The following is a 21,398-nucleotide window of genomic DNA, read 5'->3' on the forward strand; positions in this document are numbered from 1 at the left end:
TTTTTTAATATAAAAAAATATTTATATATCGCTCGTTTTGAATAACTATTATAAAATCTTAAATAAAAAATATATTAAAAACCGATATACCTTTCATTAATAAATACTTGCACTTATTAATTTCCATATTATATGCCTGATCAATATAGCATGTGATCGATTCGCATGGTGCAACTAGTATGTACAAATGAAGGTGACTGGACCATCGTACAGAAGCCCCTAATGCTTCTTAATATTAACAAGCATTACATTTACCAACCATATAACAGGGCTGGTGTATAGTAAACAGCCATACATGATAAAGAATGTGTGTATTTACTTACACAGCAAGGAATGTGCAGACACGGCTGGCCGCGTTGGTTCGTTCAATGTTGGTTCGAGTTCTAATTGATGTGGAAACAGTAGAACGTGAGAAAAGTGCTATGACCCGCATAGGTACATTTTGCAAGTCATTGTATAAAAACTGCTCATAACCTAAACTTGGCTTCACGTAGATACTAACAAGAAATAATCACGAGGATATCTCGAGTGAACCTTTTCTTAGAAATCATTACAAAAAACACTTTGGTATATTAATTCTCAATAAAGGGCTGAAATGTAAGGCAGTTAAAATATATTCCTTGGCTCAGTTTATTCTATAACATTTTCGAAATATTCATGCCACCACCTACTATTAATTCGCGGGCTTTAACTTCTTATATATTTTAATAACAACAGCCTAAGCATTTGTTTTAAAGTGGTTATAAAAAAAATGCAAATGGAAGTAATTATTCTTAAGAACATTTATGTTCTAATTTCATTAATTAATGTATGAAAAAACATTAATTCATTAATGTAAAATTTTAATTTTCTTTGATGGTTTAAAGTAGATATCTGAAAATTTTCGATTTTCATGTCAATCAGAGAGTAACATATAAATCTGGGTCCTAAACTGCTTCATTATTAAAAAAAAAAAATTAAAAACTGAAGCACCACTTCAGAAAATTCAACTCTTTATTTCCATTAATTATTTTAAAAACTCTAATATTACAATTTTCATGAAAATAACGATAACCCGGAATAATGACTCAATTAAAAAATCAGAAGAGCTATTTTAAATTTATCAGAATATTTTGATATTTCCTTTTCGTAAGGTTCCGAATCATGCGAATAAAGAGTTGATTTTGGGAAGTAGTGCTTCATTTTTAATTTTTTTTTTTTAACCAAGAAGCAGTTCGTCCCTCATTTATATTTATCCCTGTATTTGACATCAATACAACCTATTCAAGGAATAAATTTGAAAATTTTAAAATATCTACTTTCAACCATCATAGAAAATTAAAATTTTAAATTAGATAAATAATATTATCTTAGCATACTTACTGTCGCATACCACATGAAAAGGCATGAGATACACTATAAAATTACACTCATCTCAAATCTTTAGCTGAGTTAAGCAAGCTCCCGCAGCGATTCTAAAACTTGTTGTTCTGCGTGTTTAACCCATTTATGAGGAATTAACATCTCAGTAATTAAAAGACGAGTAGACATGTCTTAGTAAAATATCACATTTTTTCAAGTCTATACATATACTACATCTGTGCAAAATTCGAGAAAAATCCGTATTAGTAATGTTCAAAAAGTATATTGAGTCGAAGTGCAATGGCTCAACATGAAATAAGGCATATTTTAAATTGATGATTATCAAATATTTTTCCCCTACATGTCAATACATCATTTTTATGTAAACAATAATTTTGTATTTAAAACAATGACATTAATTAAGTAAATACGTTAACGTTCCATTAAAAATATGAAAAATCCACGAACAGCTTTGTTGAAGCTGTCATGATTACCACTAAGGCTGATCATTGTGATTTCCTCCTCATCTCCATTCGAATAGCTCCTAATTTCCCAACAATACTGAATCGTTAAAGTCAAAAGGAGAGAATGCTAGTCTCTCGTATATTGTTTAGAATAGAATAGAAAATAAATTTCATTCTGGTACCATGACTCTTCAGAATAACAGAAATATACAATTAAAAGAAAACACAACTAGCCAGAAACTGCAATAGTAAAACTAACCTAGTTTATACTGTTTCTACAATACAATTTATATAAATAATAACCAATAAACCAAATAAAATTCAATTCTTATTCTGAACTAAATATAAAATAACTTCAAACGAAAAGACAATTATCAGTTAATTCATTATAATCCACTTATGTACATACTTACGCACATGACATTTATAAGTAACACAGTTTTTAGATCATGGAGCAACTATAGAATGTTAAAAAAATATTTATTTCTGATCCTAATTCTAAGTTCTAAATTGAGATGTAATGATTAGAGAGCTTTGGTTTAGGAGTACAGGACCTCGACGCATAAAATTCAACTCGTGTAACATTTATCTACAAATAATTTTATTATAAATTAGTTTCAATCACACTACATGGAAACACATTTCTAGCGACCCAAATATTTATTGAGAATTAATTATTAATCTGTATGTCTAATTAAAAAGCATAAAGTTTTGCGTCGAATGAGTACCATAACTTATTAATTGAGTCAGATAGAATATCATAAACTGGAAACTGTTAAAAACTAAATATTATTTATTACTGGCGCTCCTAAAACGGTGACTAAGCAGCTAATTAGTTTAATATCAAGCAAATGACAAAATTTATTATCAGTTTAAATTCGTTCTGCGCTCTCCAATAGCTGGTCTAGAATTCAATGAAATCAATATTTAACAACAGAAAGTGGTTTTATGATCGTACTTTAACGCCGTGGATTGAATACCATTCGACTTGAATTATTACATAACATAATTCATTGGAGGCACAGTTTAATATAGTTTAGTTTGTTATACAATGACTCTTACGGTAGGACATACCGTTTAGGATTTGTAGGCGAAGATCTAGAAAAGATTCCTAATTCGTTAAATAATTAAATCAATTATCTAATAAATTAACTAGAAAAAGTTTTTAGAACTTCGATAAAAGCGTTTCCGTTTAAAATGTGATAGAAACTATTTTTTTAAATTGTTTGCAGATGTATGCTTTATTATCTGGATTTTGTGGATCAGACTCCTATAATATTAGAAGTAAGGAAATTCAAGACAGGGGAGCGGGCTGAAAAGGAATATTCAAATCGTTTACATAGTTCTACGTTATCTTACTATGTTCAAACTAATTTGTCGGTGTATTTTATTAATCTATTTCCTTAATATACATTAGAATAGGAAATTAGCAAGTTGATAGAGTTTATCAGTCTATAATTGAGTTGATTTCAAAATTCCTCTTTCAAATTTCAGATTTCAAATTTTTAAATAAATAATTGATTGTTTTTTTCTCAATATCAAAGTGTATCTATTACTTTAAATTTCACTCATATTTTTATATTGAAAACGTATTGACATGTTACTCTTGAAATCAGTTCCGATAGGCATTCGATAGAATGATTTGCTGAGGATTATTTCTCGATGAGTGATCCAGTTGTCATGAGATCCAATTAACTGCACCCGCAACGCGTCTTTAATAATACTGCGGTACCAACGCGGTGGTGGCCTGGTTCTGTTTATTTATTGGATCAGGAAGAACATTTAATTAGAGAAAATTCCAGGTACCCTCTCAAGGGATCTCATTCCGATTATTATAGAAATACCAAAACCCATCTGACCAGCGAGCTCATTTATATGGCATAATTATTGTCTTCCCCCCCCCCAAAAAAAAAATTAAAGTGTATTGGGTTTATATACTCATTCAATATTCAAAACCCTAAAACTGTGTTGTTTGAAAGAGCATTTCTAAAACGAAGTAAGACTCCAAAAATTGTGCCTCAAGAGACACCAACAATTGGGTCAATAGTGTTTGTACTAGTAAGCCCTTCACTTGTCAGAACTTAATTTACTAATTAAGTATTGAAAAGATAACCGTTTTTGTGATATTGATAAGAACAATTAAAAATCGAAAACTTAATGAAATAAAAATGTTTGGAAAAATCATAATGTCCTGATTACTAATCCTCCCTCACTATTTCCCAGTTCAACAAGTCTCAGAAGGTACTGGTTTATTTACAGCAATCAGAGCAGGCCAGAATGGTACTTGAGTTCGTAAAACGTTTCCGACGCAGTTTAATTGCTGGGAATTTAATTTCCCTTCTAATGATAATCACATAATTCGGTATAAAACATAGTTATGAGCAAATAGATTTTTCTTTACTTTTTCTAAGTTGTTTATTAAACATATATATATTGAATAAATATATAAAATATAGACAGCTATTATAGACACACCAAACCTCAATCTATCCATATGATAGGTCAGAAAATGATATCAAAATATCAAACCTGGGCCCTGAAGTTACTGTATTACATCATCTTAGTCTCAAAATATTTATTATAAATTATTTTTTGGTGCATTTAATAAGTTTCAATTTGTGTGTATAGTGAGACTTCTACATCTAATTGTACAGAAGATATCAACATTTTCTCTAAATGAGCGAAATATTTGTGAATTTTCTTTTATAAAATGGACATCCGTTTGCGTGTACCTGAAATAGTTTAATACCTAGTTTTCGAAAACTTTTGCTGTCTAACGTGGTTTTAAAATCAAGGTTTTGTTCAAACGGAAAAAGTGGCAGAAAATAAGATAAATTTAAGTAAAAGTTAACCATTTCTTTGATCAATTAAATTTAATAGGAACCTATCAAATTTTGCATACGTTCATATTTTCAGCCTATGAGATATACGGTGAGAGTTCTTTCAGCTTGTATGATCAAAAACATTCTCTGCGATCCCTCAACGATGAAATCTCTCGTACTAGATACCATTATTTAATTGGACTTAAATAACATCGGTAACATTCACTATAACTTAAGATTAATTACTATTTCGTTTAAAGATATTATCCAAACTTTATTAATAAATTTAAATACATTTTATAGATAATCAAATTTTCAACTTTGTATATTTATCTTTTTATATATTTCCTTTATATATAATTTTCAGTATTTTTTTTTTTTTTTTTGCGGTTAATTATGCTATTGAAGATCTAGATAGAATCGAAGAGTGACTGTACGCCCGAATGGTTCCATTAGCTGGTTGATTTCTCGCTAAGTGGTTTACCTGAGATTTCTCATCTCGATTTGAACTTGATTTGGCTGAACTAGATCACAAATTTAATTATATTCGATAAAGTTTAATAGTTAAAACTAATACAATTTTTTTTCAGGATTTTTTATGCATTTTGAGCAAAGTTTCACGAGGAAGTGTGGAAGAAAAGCTTCAATGGGTTTTCGGCCTATATGATCTGAATGGGGACGGACTGATCACCAAAAAGGAGATGCTTGAAGTGGTATGTTCCATCTATGACATGCTTGGCCGATCCACCCAACCTGTGGTGGAAGAACACTCAGCCAAAGAGCACGTTGAAAAAATATTTCATGTAAGCGATTTTTTACTCTTAAAAATCCTCATATTTGTCTCTCTGTGTTGTTTGTGGTGTTATTTTTATGACATTCTTTCTATCAGAGTTACTTTATAAAAAAAATAATTTAACAATGGGATGTTTATAAGCACAATACTTAACTGAAAAAATATCTTCTGAAATCAGTTTAGAAAAAAAGTAAGAATACTTTCTTAGGCAGAGAAAAAGAAACCTTCCTCTCCCATCCTTTTTTTTATATATTATTATTTTAACGCATTAACCATTTATTATTGCCTTAATTTTTCGATTTGCAAAGGATAGTCTTCTAATTCTAGACTTTAAGGCTGTACCCTCGACTAGACACAGAACGGGGGTAATGGTCCGGATTCATGGCCACTATTATATTGAAACATGTAACTATTCCAACATTAGAACCTATAGTAAAATTTGAGTAAATTTTATAATAAAGATTGGAATGATTGAGAAACAAACCGTTTATCAACAATTTGGTTTTTATCCTGAAATGAAACGGAGATCTGCTGGTAAACCATATAAAGATTTAAGAGTGTCGTATTCTCGGCAGTCAGTTAAAATGTGCTTAACAGTGAGTAGCATATTTTATTATTTCTATCAATGTAACGGAGATAATTACCGCAGTTCAGGAGTTTTTGAATTTTCTAAAAAAATATTTAAATCTATATTTATGCTTTAAACTGTCATATTTTTTTTTTCATTCTTTTTTTTTTCATTTTTTTTTTTCATACCCATGAACATGAGTAGTAAACCGAAAAAATCGAAAACTTATAACTTCAATGAAGAATGGGAACTCGATTACTTTTTTACAATGGTGAATGATAAATGTTGTTGCTTTATATTCGCTGGAATGCACCTTATACTAAAACACAATAGATAACCATAGTATGCATTTCACACCCCTTCTTCCCCCTTAGACTACGCCTATGACAAGTCCATTGCGACCGGTGTGTAGTGAGGCAGGAACGGTGTTCCCACTCTGCTTTTTCCAAAAATCCTATATATTATTAGGCGACCCGGTTTTTTTCCCGAGTTTTTTTTATTTTTATACCAGATCGGCCTGGTGGGTCTTACATGGTTGATATAACTTATTTTATATATATTTTTTTAACAGTTGATTATGAGGGGGTATATTCATATAAATGACACCCCTAATTATATACAATGTTCTTATTAAAAGAAAAAAAAAAAGAAAATAAATAGATAAGAATAATGCTTCTTAATAAAAGAGGAAAGTAAAATTAATAACAAAAAATAATGATATTGGTACACTTAAATAAAACAAACAATTGTCTTCTAATAGTAAAAAGAAACAAGTTAATTTGAAAAATGGAAGTTTCCCAAGTTACAACTCAACAATGGCTGAATGGGTTTCAACGATTTTAAATAGCTGTCAAATAAATACCTTGTAAAGGAGTGGGGGCATTCTGGATCGCCTGATGTTATTCAATTCTCAGAAGATGGTAAGCGTTTCCACACTGGAAAATGGAAAGCGTTCCCACATTGGAAAATTTGTGACTACACCACTGATAGCGACACACTTTTAAGATAAAAAGTAGATCTTATATACAGAAAAGTTGGCCTCTGCTGACATTGAATCTATATTGATAACTTGTTCTTTTTTGTGGTAAGAAAATTGTTTAAGCTGTTAAGGTATTTAATTTAAATGTTAAGGTATTAAAATTTCAGCTTTATAAGTACTGCATATCATCGACAGAGAAAGTATATATAGTCAATTATAGCTCACAATCGAGGCCCCACACCTATGATGTTCTTGGAGCTGTCAGTATAGATAATATCAGAGTCCCTATATCTGTCTTGCAATCCAAGAAACGCATGTTTATAACGATATGGCGGAGTGTTATTTTTGAGTAGCATTGAAAGGGAAAGACAAATTTTGAGGGAAGAAAGTCCCCAAAGATAAGGTGGTGATATACTAGTTTCTTGTAAAGTAGGTAGATCTATGTTTAAATTGAGCAGTGATGAAGAAACCCTGACTGTGAAAGATGTTGTTTTTATTAAGTTGAATTGTTGATTGTTTAGATGATGTCTATTGGGAAACAACTCATTCATTGATAGCAGAGATGATTTTTTCAAAGTAAATGAGGTCAAGCTGCTGTCTTTGAAGATCGAGCGGAGGCTCACCAGCATCGACATCTAGACTATTGACGGCTGGAACAGAAAGCATCAGTGGCTATTCTGAGACCCACATTTTGTACAGAGTCCAGAAATTTCAAGATGGTACCCAATGAGTTGTAGGCTTTACAACCGTAATCCAACTTTGACCACACCAGAGTTCGGTATAGGATTAACATACTAATTTGATCCACACCCCAGATGGTGTTACCAACCATTTTCGAAATATCGAGGGATTGGAGGCAACTTGCTTTTAATTGCTTTATATATGGGATCCATTCTTCAAGTCCTGGTTTAATGTGTGAAACTAGTGAAAGAATGTGTAAAACCAGAACTTTAATCATTTCTGTTTAAAATTTTAGTGTTATCATCTCAGACAAATTCAAATTAGTTTAATTTTTCAATCAACCATCTTCATACTATTCCCATTAAATTCGATCCTAAATTAATTTTCATTTCATAGGTCAAACATATTGTGCTTGGAATAACTTAAACTGCTGGATCCAGCATTATTTTTATAATTATTATTAAATTATAATAAATATCTTAGTAATGGCAAAGTTATATTATCTTTTAAACATACATCATCATTCATATATAGAAACATTCCATGTTAGCCTATTCTACAATTAAGAATTGATTTTTGATCTCATAACGTCAATATACTTCCTAAATCCAAAACACAACTTTCAAAAATAAAGAAATGATCAATAACTCAACTATTATTTACAAATTAAATCTCATTGTTGGAATTTCAAAATTAAAAATTAAAGTTTTATTTGATTAATAATGCTTTTATTAAAAATAATCGCATTTTTATGAAAGTAACATATATTTTTAAAAATTAATTTCTACTTGCTTTATCTATTAATTATTAATATTGAAATAATTTATCTGGTTTATTTATTTATAATAATTTTGTTTCATAATTAGATTTTATATTTATTAATAATTTATTTTACAGCTAATTGACACAAACAAAGATGGTGTTGTAACAATTGATGAACTGGTGGAATGGTGTTCGAAGAATGAACAGATCCTCCAATCCCTCGAGACTTTAGACACAGTCCTGTGATGGGGCTACATCAATTTGGCCTGGCGACCAGGCACAACGTATCACTTCAGTGATTTGCAGGTCTAGGTGTTCTCAGTGAATTTCTTTCACTTCTCGGGCAACCTTGCCGTAGGTCATAGATGATTCCTTAAATTTGGTAACAAAGATGATTTCAATATAAATTAAAAGTTTCTCATCTGCAATTCAACAATGAATGTAAATTTTTACTCATGATTTATTGAATGAGAATATTTACTCTCATAATAAGCCCTGATCCATCTTTATAACAAAAACTGTTACAACAAAATTATCTTTATAAAATCTTCTCAAATACCACTGTGAGCCATTTACTATTTCATAGAATTGTTAAATAAAGTACTGATAAAAAATATATATACTTAATAGGAAAAAGCTGAAATATAACTCTCATAAAGTAATTATTTTAGTTTAAATTGGAATAATTTACATTCCAGTCTTATTATTTATATCGTATTACTGTCAATATCGCTTTTAAGAAGTTAATATCTAATTAAACTCACAGAAATTCAGTCAGTGTTTTCAATTAGCATATAAAAGGCATATTTATTTATAATCTATCCCTTATATTTTAACTGTTAATATTCTATAAATATACTATTAACTTTATCTTAGTTTTAATGTATATTAGAACATCGACAAAAGAGGTATTTTGAAACCTGAAAACAAAAGTGTTTTAAATAATTGAGTTGAAGTTGTTTTATTCATAGCTTTTAATCTGTTATTGTTACAGCTTGGAAATCATTATAAAGAATATAAAAAATTGTGGAGACTTAGCATAGACAAGTGTATGTATTTAAAAAAATCATTAGTATAACAATAAACATTGAAAATATTGATATCATGGGACTAAATTTCATACAGATTTCTTATTAGTGTCAAAATATACAAAATTACATGACAATTATTTATAACTGTCTAGTAAAATAAACTAATGCTAGATTACTAAAGATAATTAATTGACCAAACCATCCATTCCACATTTGTAACAGGTTGAAGAGGTAAATTGAATGAATTTCAGTCTGTATAAGTTGTGTAAACATTGATATAAAAAACCAAGAAACATTTCCATGATGGATGTTTTTATTCTATAAACCTATATAATTTAAATTAATGGTTCTGTTTAAAAGATGGTTTTGTAAATATTATTAAATGTCCAGTCTTAACATTCTAAATAATAGCTATTCTAGAAAAATAAACATTTTTCATAATACCTCATTTTATTACAAATTTCATTTATTCATTTATTTATTGACACTTTATTTTAAATCATTTGAATATATAGGAATTGGATGACATTAAATTGTATAAACTACTGAGTTAAAGCAGAAGTAAAATAAATATTATAACTTATTTTTAGAATCATACCATGAACTTAGTAACTATAGTAGAATGAGTTTATATTAAATATAAAATTATAAATGAAACAGTTGACCAGTTCAGTCATCGTTACTTGTTGGCCTGCCACACTCTCACTCTTATTTAAAATACATCAAACAGGTTTTTACAATTTTTTTTGTTTCACTTTAACTGCAACTTGACCATTGTAGAATTATAAAAGACAACTTTTCTGTTAAGATCAATCAATCAACAAATTTTAAACATCATAAGGAGTAACAAATTCAATGATATATTATTTTGATCAACTAACATGCTCTCAAATTAGCAAGTATATTTATTACCATTAGTCATTTGCATCTCAACACTTCTCTTATTTTCAACAATTAAGTACAAGGAGATAATTTCTATTGTTTTAAATTAGAATTCCTGGAATATACTATTTATTTTTCTATAATTTGAGCAATCAATAGAAATGTGGACAAAATTATTCTATTCATTCCTGTTCAGAAATGAATTTTAAACAATAATAATGACATCATTACAAGCTTCCCATAATTTGAAATTAAATCTTTCAGTTAAGAACATTGAGATTTGAGATATTCAACTTAAGCAGTACTTATATATTTTTGATGGGTTTACAATCTACTGATTGTGGTGGTGCATTATACAGTAGTCACTCTTTGGTTGTTTTTAAGAGTGCTTAGGGTCATTATCCTGTTGGAACAAATAGATGCTCAATACTCCTAATTTCATTTTTTTTAGATAAGAATTTTTCCAACCTCTCTAGTCACCCTAAACCACAACAAAAACCCTCTTACCATCTTGCTTATCCTTTTATCTCCATATAAATTTCCTTCCATCTGACTCAAAAGTGTTGAATTTGTTTTTATCAGAAAACAAAATATTTTTTTCAGAATGAGAATGACTCATTTACATAAACCCAGATAAAATACAATGTTTTATTTTTTGTTTCATTTATAAGAGCTTTTTTTCTTACAGCTCCTCCTTTCTAGTTGCTTCATAAACTTTTATAAGTCTGGGGCGTAATATATTTATCGTGTTGTGATATAATACGTTCTACAAGCTCACTTGCACTTATTTTTGGATTTTCATAGCTTTTTGGAATATTTCATATTATTCATATACAGTAAGTGAACGTTTTTTGCCCTCCCCCCTTTTTTTAAATTTTGTTCACTGACCTGTTTTTAAACATTGTAATTATAAATTTAATGGTCATGGGAGACAACACAAATTAATCTAATAAATCAGTAACACAGACCTTGTTGATAAAGTTTAAAAATTTCATTCTTGCAGAAAGAACTTGATTCTTTTGATTTACCTTCCAATTTCATGGTATAGTATTTTAATGCTTGTATCCTTTTGTACTTTGTATTAATATTTGACTGAGGGAATATGTATTAGAAGAAAACTATGAGATGACTAAAAAATAACAGGTGATTATTACAACTGTTAGTATACAAATAATTCTCTGCATGGTAAATTTTCAAATTTTGCTAGGTTTTATAGGTTTCTAATTTTATATACCACTAAATGTTATTTAACATTATTATTGGTAGAGACCGGATTTTGGTGCAGCAAAAAAACCAAAATGTGCAAAATTGTGCAGTAAAAACCCAAAATACATAAAATACCCAATTCCTGTAAAAATCAACAGTATTGTTTAATTTGAAACCTTATCTAACCTTGTTTGAATCAAAGTAAACTTGCAGATAACTCAAAACTAAAAGTAAAACTGGAAACCTGAAATAAGAAATATGCCACAACCCATTAAAAGTTAGAAGGAGTAATGAAACGGCTGAGACGTAGTGCAAATCTAAATGAAAAACATTAACAATGAACGTTTTTTAATAACAGTGAAGCTTATTCTAGAAAGATTTTTTCATATTTATCCAAGACCATCTATACCATTCTAAAACTATTCATAACTTCTAAATTATTTGTTCTTTTTTTTTTTATGTTTAATTTGACTCTTCATATGTTAAACAATGCTTTGCCTTACTTCATTCTCATATTATTCTATTCAAAATTATAAATTAGATAATAAATAAATTAATAGGTATTAAGAATAAATCATAAAACAAATTAGATCATGATGTAATTTTTTTTTTAAAAAAGGCAAGTTTTAAACATCATATTAAAAACCCAATTAAAGCATTGTTTATTATTCAGCAAATATAAGAACCTTCAGCATGACTACCATTGTAATGACTGAAACCTGTCACTGACTTAATTTGTTTGTAATAATATTAAAATTAAAATTAAATATATATCAATGAAAACCATGTTAAAAGGAGTGTGCTTAGTAATAATAATACATGATATACTATACAACAATTCCAAAAGATAAAATATTAGAAAAATTGAAGGGAATAAAGGAGAAGTAATTTTACCATAAGGTTTTTAACTACAATAGTGTTGAACCTGATATATGTCCTGGTTTTGTTTGCAATACCTGGAGAGTTGAGATTTACCAACTATTTCTCTTTTTCATTTCATATCTTTCCTTTTTTTTTCCAAATTTAATTTCAATATTTTACGAATAACTTATTAGTTATGGGATTAGTAAAAACATTAAACCTTATGTGGAACATAGAGATTTAGCTTGCTTGTATTCATTGGTAAAGAAATGATTATCATTATTTCCAAAACATTTATAACTTATTGTGTTTGACTTCCTATATGTTTGCCCAAAATCTATTTGAATCTTACTTACTGGTAAATGAAAAAACTATTATATCAAGGAAACTTTTTTTAATTATTATCTAACTAGGCATTCATTAAAATTTGAGTTATTTGTGGGATTGCTTGATTAAAGAACTGATAGAAACCAAAAAAGTAGTGTTTGTACAAATTTTCATCCGAAGGGGATTCCTCAAATATAAATTGAAGGAATTAACTCTTAACCTTTTAAAATTAATGTAGTGTTTTACTACTTCCTCCATCTTTTATTTTGAAAATAAATTTCTTAAAAAAATAAATCTAAAAATTAACTTTTTAGAATAATTATACCAATAAATGTTTAGATATTATGGAATACATACAATTTTTACTTTCACCTACATATGTATGAAAATGTAGTAAGGGAGAGTATCGTTCTAAAAAACTTAGAATTTAAATTTTTGACAGAAATATATGTTTTGAGGTCCCTTAATTCCAAAAAACCTAGTTTCACAAAATGTTCTGAGTTTCTCTTTGCGAACAGCCCAGCTCAAAAACGAAAAGTCGTAAATAAATGAAATTACAAATTTAAGGTGGGTATATTCCTGGGATGTGACAGAAACTTTTTATCTAAAATCAACTTACCAGAAGTGCCACTTTATAGAATCAATTTTTAACATTTCTTTTTAAATTTTCTCTTAAACAGCTCTGACGATTTTGATTAAAATCGGTGAATAAATGAGCAATTAAGTGGTCTTTAATATCTGATAGATTTTATTCTCATTGATATTTATTCTTCCTGTCTCAAGAAACCCTATAATACGAACTTTTATAGGAACAGAAAAATAAAAATATTTTGTTCAAAATTTTCGTCTTCTCTGCTCTTTAGTAATTATTATTGTTTTTGTTTTCAAAAACCACAAAAATGGCAATAACTTCAACATGAGCTCAATGATCTACACAAAACTTGGGGACATAGGAAGGTTAGTGAGTGAAAGTTGAGTGATGCGCTGCACCATACCAGATTATTTATAATAGATTTTGGATAAACATATTGGAAATTAAAGACTATATGTTATCAATAAATCTCATATTTGATAGATTCAAAATTAAGAAGGTGGTTATCTACCATAGAGAGGTGACAAAAGTTCCCAACATTAAAATCACAAGCAATAAACATATGTTACTGTTGAAATTTTATTTCAAGTGAAATATTTTGACGAATTTGTCCTTTTATTTATTTATTTTTATTTTTTTTTTTAGAAGCAAACAGTTAAGTCTGTAATGCTAAAAATTAATTTTAATGAGAAAAAATTAATTTTAATTAACAACTAAACTTTATAATGATTATTATAGAAATTCTGTTACTACAAGTATTTTCCTATAGCAATAACAACATAAGGAATAATTCATTGGTTTTAGATCATATAGTGTCAAAATGTATTCATAAGTTCATTAACATTTATGCTTGACACTAAAACCTCATCATTTAAGTCAGTTGTTGTGAAAATATCTTAGATGAAACCAGATAAAGATTTCAAGTGTGTTGAGGTAACTAATAAATAAATTTTATTGATAAATAACCTAAAACCAATTAATTATTTTTTATACTACAGATAAAATCAAATAATTACTTTATCATAAAATAATCAGTTATAAATACTTGTAATTATATATGTTCATGAAGTTATTAGTGAAAAATATATCATTTTTCATGTGAGCTAAGCAACTGAAAATTTACCTATCTGTTTTTAAATATACATATATATATCTGATCACAAATATTTAGATTACTAAAATTCAAGTTTTCAAATAATAAAATTCTCAAATCGTACTGTTGATTACCAGTATGTAGATGAGTAAATATTTAAAACCATTGTATAGGTAGCAATGTTTCTTAATTCATAAACAAATATTATTGTTGGACCCTTTCACTAGTTATATCAACACTTAATTGTATATCATAAATTAAACATTTAAAATGGATAAAAAGCTAATATATATTTTAGCTTTTATGAAAGTTAGAGCAGCATTAGATTTCATATTATTCTTTAGTCTTATAGTTCTAACACTTCTTGAAAATATCACAGCTAGTTCATGTTTTAGTTTTAGTATTATATAAAAAGAAATATATATTTTAGAACAAACATATTTTAATAGTTTTTTTCTAAAATATAAGCTCTTAGTCATTCCAGGACTTTTATAATGTTGGCTATAAAAAAACCCCGGTCTGATCGTTCTAAAGGAAGTAAATGAATTATGTAACATGACCAATTTATCTTAACTATCTCTTTTATTATCAAGGTTTTCAGTAACTATTTAGTCCATATTATTCATTCAATGTGGTCCTTTCTTTTTTATCCCTTTGCAAAAATATTGTTTAAGTGAAGTAAAAGGTCAATTTGAATTCTTTATAAACATCTAAAATCAGCCAAATAAATAAATAATTTATTTGTAGAAAGAAGGTGGTTACCAATCGATACTTTTTAAGTGTTTCTAACAGCTCAAAGAAGGATGAGAAGTCATTACAAATGACAAAAAAACCTAAGGCAACAAACATGTCCCCTATACTTTTAAATGCTATCTCTGAAGTTCTGTACAGTTTTATAAGGATCTGAATTAGGGAGGGAAAAGTTATGGCTTCTTCAACAGGACAATGCTCTAACTTAGACTACACCATCAGCCAAGTGAATTTTAACCATGAAAATCTTAAGTTAAAACACCCACTCTACTCACCATACTCATCCTATGTCACATTTTTTAACTTATCAAGGTCAAATCAGGAACAACATTTTAGGCAACGGAAATTGTCAAAGAAAAAATATAGAAAATAATACTTCCAAAAAATTATTTACTTTGACCATTATAATTCACATGAATCAGCGTAGGTCAGGGAAATATACATTGTGGATAAAAACCACCAAGTAATTTTACTACATACTGTTCCGGTTTTTTTTATAGCCACTCTTTGTATACTTAAAAAAAGTAAATACACCTGCAATAATATGTTTGTGTCACTAATCATAATATATTTGATGATAAAATTATGTATCTCAAGTTTAGTTATTGCTACTACACATTAATATAGAGATAAAAAAAATAATAACCAGCATATTGTTGGAACAATAATTACTTGAAACTTCTTCAATAACAGGATTATTTAATTATTTAAATAGATAAATCTGCCAACACTTGTATTATCCTGCATTTGAAGTGGAACATATCGGTTTTGTAACAAAGCTAGTCAAGTACAATCACCAATTCCTTGTCTTACAGATAATTGCATAACAGTGTACATTATAATTCTGTATATTAGGAATTTCATATTGATTCAAATTTGTATATGTTGTTTGTAGATGTTTCATATTTACTGCACATCTAGTACATGGATCTCTCGAGTTGGTTTAGATGTAGCTTTATTTACAAAATTTATACATATATATTTTATAAATTGTTGTATATAAGGAAGTTGTTTTATATGAAAAATTTTATCTAAAATTTTTATTAATATGATTGTATAGTTATGTGTGATCCTTTCTATGTAACTTGAATGCCATTCACTGTTAATAAAGAGGAGTATAAACCAATATGGAATTGGAAAAACTTAGGATCCACTCATTGTCTTTCATCTATTTGAAGAATGTAACTTATAATGAGGAGTGATTGTTATTTGCGATAAACATTTAAGCACTATTTATGGAATATTATATATCAAAGTTTGACTGTAAGGAAAATCAAGAAGGAGATGGATGCAGTGGTGGGAAGGAAAACAATAAAAAATAGTGTTGAATATTTACGAAATGCCAATGTTTAGATCCAAATAGTAGGTTTTTATCGGCTGTTATATGGTTGAAGATTTAAATCTGATGAAAACCTATAAGATGGATCTAAACTTAAGCATTTAATAAATAGGTTACACTATATTTTTATTGTTGTTTTTTTACCAACACTCCGACCATACCATTTTCTTTATTTATAAAATAGTTTTCATTGTTTTTTTAAGTAGCTTTGTAAATAGTTTAATATAGTTTTTATTTAGTATTTTGTGTTCTGGTAGAAATGAATGTGAAGCATGAGGAGTTATAAAACAAAACAAAAAAAACATGATTTACAGAACATTAAATATTCTTATTTCCATTAATATGAAGTAAATTCTGACAAAGGTGGAAATATTTTTTTAAAAAATCCATAAAGTGATAATGTAATCATTTGGTAATCTAATCATTAAATGTATTGTAAACAATTTTATTCTCAATTAAATATTAAGTTCACACTTCATAAATTAATAATAATAAAATTGAAAATTTATAAATATTTTTTCTGTTTTAAAAAATAATGCTTTTTATATTCATAACATTCAAACTTTAATAACAGTCAAAACTCTCTCAAAGAATTTAAAATTTCAAGAAGATAACTGATTTGGATTGATAAAATCATAACAAATTCTATTTAAATATATAGAAATATTTCTGATACAAAGAATAATTATTACCAAAAAAAGTCATCAAGTTAGAAAAAAACAAAACATAATAATTAGCTCCTTATGATTTATATAACTTTATGAAAATGTGGTTTGTCTTTTATTAAATATTTGAAACTTTTCTGTAGATAAAAATTAAAATTAATAATTATTTGACCAAATATATTTTAAAAAGATTATTATTTGTGCCAAATATTCTATATGGCTTTACTGTCCAAATATATGTACATTCATAAAAAAAAAACTTTTTTTTTTATTAAATATACCACCGAAGAGATTCTTTTCCTGATCAAATTAATTTGTGTTAAAAACATATTTATTTCAGAACCTATTATTTAACAATAGAAGGAAAAACAAGGTTTGTTACTGGTATGTTTTCATGATATTCAAGTCTTTGAATCCCACCTCAATCTCTATGACTTTTTCTTCAATTTTATTTAAAAAACCCATTTCAGTTGATAGGACTTATCTTTTTTAACTTATATTGGGTCATTTCATATGAAATGTCCGTTTTTATTATTTGAGAAATTCAAAGTGGGATAAGTGGACTTTTGTGTGTTTACTATATTTATGTTTACAGATTACAATTTGACAAAAAAAAGGAGATATAATAGCTACCAATGTTATTGTTTAGAAACTGTAAAATTAGATTGTAAATGAAACGTAAAATATTGTCCTTTTTTTTATTTGAGCTATACTTTTTTTAACAACCCTTTTTGGAAATTGGTAGACTACAAAATCAATATTATCGTTCATTTCAATGTGGAAGAAAAAGCATGCAAAAATGAATATTAATCAACACAAGGATGAATATTATCTGATTAAAAAGTAATCAAACATACTCTTTCATGGAATTTTGTCCTCCTTTTTAATGGACAATACTCCTTTTAAAACCTCGATCTTTTTGTACTTCTAAAAACATTATTCTATTTCTGTGCTATAGTTGCCTGTGGTATTATTCTGTATTAAACTAATAAGAAATCTCTATGATATTTGTTTAGGTGTTGAGTTAATTATTCTTCCTAATCAAATTTTAATTAAAAACACATTTATTAATCTCAACAAGGTTTCAGGGTCTTTACCTTTATCATCCAGTCCTAAAGGTTAAAAATATCATCCATTTTACTAATAAATTTCATCGAAAACACAGTAACGATTCTTATTACAGTTTGAAGACAAAAATATTAATTTTATTAGGTTTTAGATGAAATTTATTTGTAAAATGGATTATATTATTTACAAGGGACTTTTTGACTCAATTATGGAAATAAAGAATCCAAAACATTGTTAAAATTAATAAAAGATTTTTATTAACAAGTTGAATGAAAGAATAATCAACCCCTAAACAAAAATATTATATACGGTACGTACCCTGACAACTTGATATAAATTATAGTGTCATTGTCCATATGACAGTGCATCTTTTGAATTCAAATGGCAAGCAAAGAGGTTTTGCACTTGTTATCTGGTTTGTACAACAGCTCTAGAAAGATATGTTGATTATATCTCAAGAATCATATGAGGAGTAATATCATCTAATCAATACACAATGGATTTAAGAGATTTATTTTTTCTTCTTTAGCACACTGTTTTCATTAAAAAGGATACTCATGATGATTATTTGTACCAACCCAAATATTGCAGCTATACATCCTACCTGTATTGCACAGATCCATGTTGCTCAATTCTTTCATTTCACATGGTTCCAAGCAAAAATCAAATAACTATAACCAAAACAGAGAATGTAATTCCATGATCAATTAATGACTAATTATTGTCTAATAGCATTCCTTTGATGTAAGATTATAGCTATTTAAATTTAATGTAACTTTCCTTCAAAATAATGCAATTATTTACTATACATAACATTATACAAGTATACTATTTATAAATAAAGAAAAAATAAAATGAAATTTTTGTCCTAGTGTAATATAGAAGCACAGGTAATCAAATTTGACTCTTGATAATTGATAAATCAACTCTTTTTCATTAAAATATATATTTTTACCCCATCAATCCTCACAAAAACACTGTGGGTTCTAAGCACATTTTCAAATTGTAAAATATAAACATAAGTAGTACTTCAAATATTTTTTCTTTGAGAGTTTCTTCTCTAATACAGAATAGGTAAAATACTCAATGTAGTACCCAAAATTGCATCAGAGAAATAAAAAAAAGAGCACAAGTTCCATTCTTTTTGGTTTTGGAGTATAATTTCTATATTAAACTCATAGTATAATGTCTAAACTAGATCATAGTATTTGTATTCCTTTCATTTTCATAATTTTTGTGTTATAAGCCTATTATTACATATCATGAATTTGCCAAGAATTAGTACATTATAGAAGAAAATAGAGTTTATTTTTAGTTTTAGCACCCAAAAATATAGAGATCAGCCAAAATCATTGAATCAAATTTTCAAAAGTTTCTTTTTGTATACCTGTATAATCAGACTTTTTTCCTCGATTCCAATTAGTACTAAATATTTAAATATACAAACATGGCAAATTAGTACAACATGGAAAAACTTCATGAAATAATGTTATTTATAATTTTAGTGTTATAAAAACTCTGCTTTAGCATTAAATTTTTATTTGCGTAGACTAAGTTTTGCCAATTTTCTTTATAAGATTTAAAAGTATTTTTGCGAAGATAAATTAAAATGAAAATGACAGACAGGAAATTATCATTTGTTAAAAATTTCAAGTGAAAATGGAAAATGGAAAGTTAATTATATGAAGTTATTTCAACTAGAAAATGTGCCAAGTGAGGCTCTTATCATGGAGGGGGAATAATCACCAATCAGAATAATCATAGCGGTTCTCTATAAAGAGTGGTAACATAAAGATTAATTTTATATACTCAACCTGTAATATGTTTTTCTGGTAATTATTAACAACTTACATCAATATTTTGACAAATGTGATCTGGATTACTGGACTTGGGAATAATAGAAATCCCTCCCAACTGTATCAAATATCTCAAAAGAATTTGTGAAGGACACTTCTTGTGCCATTCAGCTATCTTCTGTACACTAGGATTGTCCAAAGGCCTAGGAACCCTAGAAGGAAAAAAATATTTTAAAGGGGAACGGAAAAGGTAATTTTATAGTTTATATTATTTACTAATTCATCTAGTTTGTCTTCATCCCTTCAACTTTTCATACTTAACACTCATTAAACATGAATATAATATAATGGTAGACAAACCTAGTCATAAATGAGTGATCAAAAATGTTTCTAAAGCTATGGAAATCATTGCAATATAAAAAGCGAAAAAGATATACCACTTTGACAAAATAACTGAGTTGTATTATGATCCTTTATAATCTATTAAATAGTATTGTGAAAATTTGAGATGATTTAGTAAGCTAGATCCAGAATATGTTTAGTCAATTTAAGTAAATATTTCTATTCCATTAAATAAATCAACTTAATGATATTAGATAAAAATTTAACTGGAGGATAATTCCTTAGCACTTCTCATGACAAAAAAAAAGGCCACAGATGTTACACCTGGAACTAGTGTATCAACAAATAGGTAAAGCAGCTAGAGTCGCTTTGTTAGTATCATATACATTGCTCATCAAAAAGTGGCCATTTTGAAAGGTCTAAGTGACCATGAAGAGCTCACTGCACGATCTCAGTTAAAGGGCTCCCTCTAAAAATTTCATTGCTTACAATATTCAACAATATCCATTTTTGAATTTATATAGATCCTGTTCTAATTTGACTTATGTATAATCCAGGTCAATTTTAAATATTTTTTTTGGTCTAATAAAATGGAAAAAATTAATAGTTACTATAAAAATATTACATATGCATGGAAGATGGCTGAACTCTTCTTGTACCTTCTGGGTTAAAAATAATAGCCAAAAATGAAGACAAAAAAAATTATTACAATATTTGGTATCATCTAAAAAACAATGATAGTGAAGCTTAGGGATAGTGAGTAATCCTACAGGGGCTCAATTAAAGAAGGAAAACTGCCACTATACCATCTTAGGGTACAATTCTAAAAAGGATAACAATTATATCATATACAACTCCAATGTGATCAATTAACAACTTTTGAGTTTATCAATCTATTTAATTATTAAATTAAATACATTTTGTATTGATTAAGCTACATAATCTTTCTTTAATTTAGATTAACCTAATTAATTAATTATAGTTAAATTATCTTTAATAATAATTAAAGTTATTTTAAATGTTATTCTTTTTTTTA

The 21,398-nt window shown here is 27.6% G+C and overlaps 2 protein-coding genes across 5 annotated transcripts in view; one reads left to right on the plus strand and one right to left on the minus strand.

Annotated features, from left to right (window-relative positions):
* The window catches only part of LOC106680859 (Kv channel-interacting protein 2), a 488,280-nt gene extending 471,204 nt beyond the window's left edge, over nt 1-17,076 (plus strand). For all 3 annotated transcript variants that reach the window (XM_067047830.1, XM_067047833.1, XM_067047831.1), the window contains 2 exons: nt 5,218-5,430; nt 8,546-17,076. In XM_067047830.1, the coding sequence (XP_066903931.1) occupies nt 5,218-5,430; nt 8,546-8,656 (324 nt within the window). In that variant the 3' untranslated portion in view covers nt 8,657-17,076. The remainder of the gene's footprint in view (nt 1-5,217; nt 5,431-8,545) is intronic.
* Nucleotides 17,077-18,721: 1,645 nt separating this feature from the next.
* The window catches only part of LOC106680863 (1,5-anhydro-D-fructose reductase), a 17,351-nt gene continuing 14,674 nt past the window's right edge, over nt 18,722-21,398 (minus strand). For both annotated transcript variants that reach the window (XM_014420849.3, XM_014420850.2), the window contains exons 5-6: nt 20,076-20,232; nt 18,722-18,895 (exon numbers count right to left, since the gene is read on the minus strand). In XM_014420849.3, coding sequence (XP_014276335.1) covers nt 18,767-18,895; nt 20,076-20,232 — 286 coding nt within the window. In that variant the 3' untranslated portion in view covers nt 18,722-18,766. The remainder of the gene's footprint in view (nt 18,896-20,075; nt 20,233-21,398) is intronic.

This window comes from Halyomorpha halys, unplaced genomic scaffold (genome assembly GCF_000696795.3).
Source record: "Halyomorpha halys isolate HHAL.00 unplaced genomic scaffold, Hhal_1.1 Scaffold297.1, whole genome shotgun sequence".
Taxonomy (NCBI): domain Eukaryota; kingdom Metazoa; phylum Arthropoda; class Insecta; order Hemiptera; family Pentatomidae; genus Halyomorpha; species Halyomorpha halys.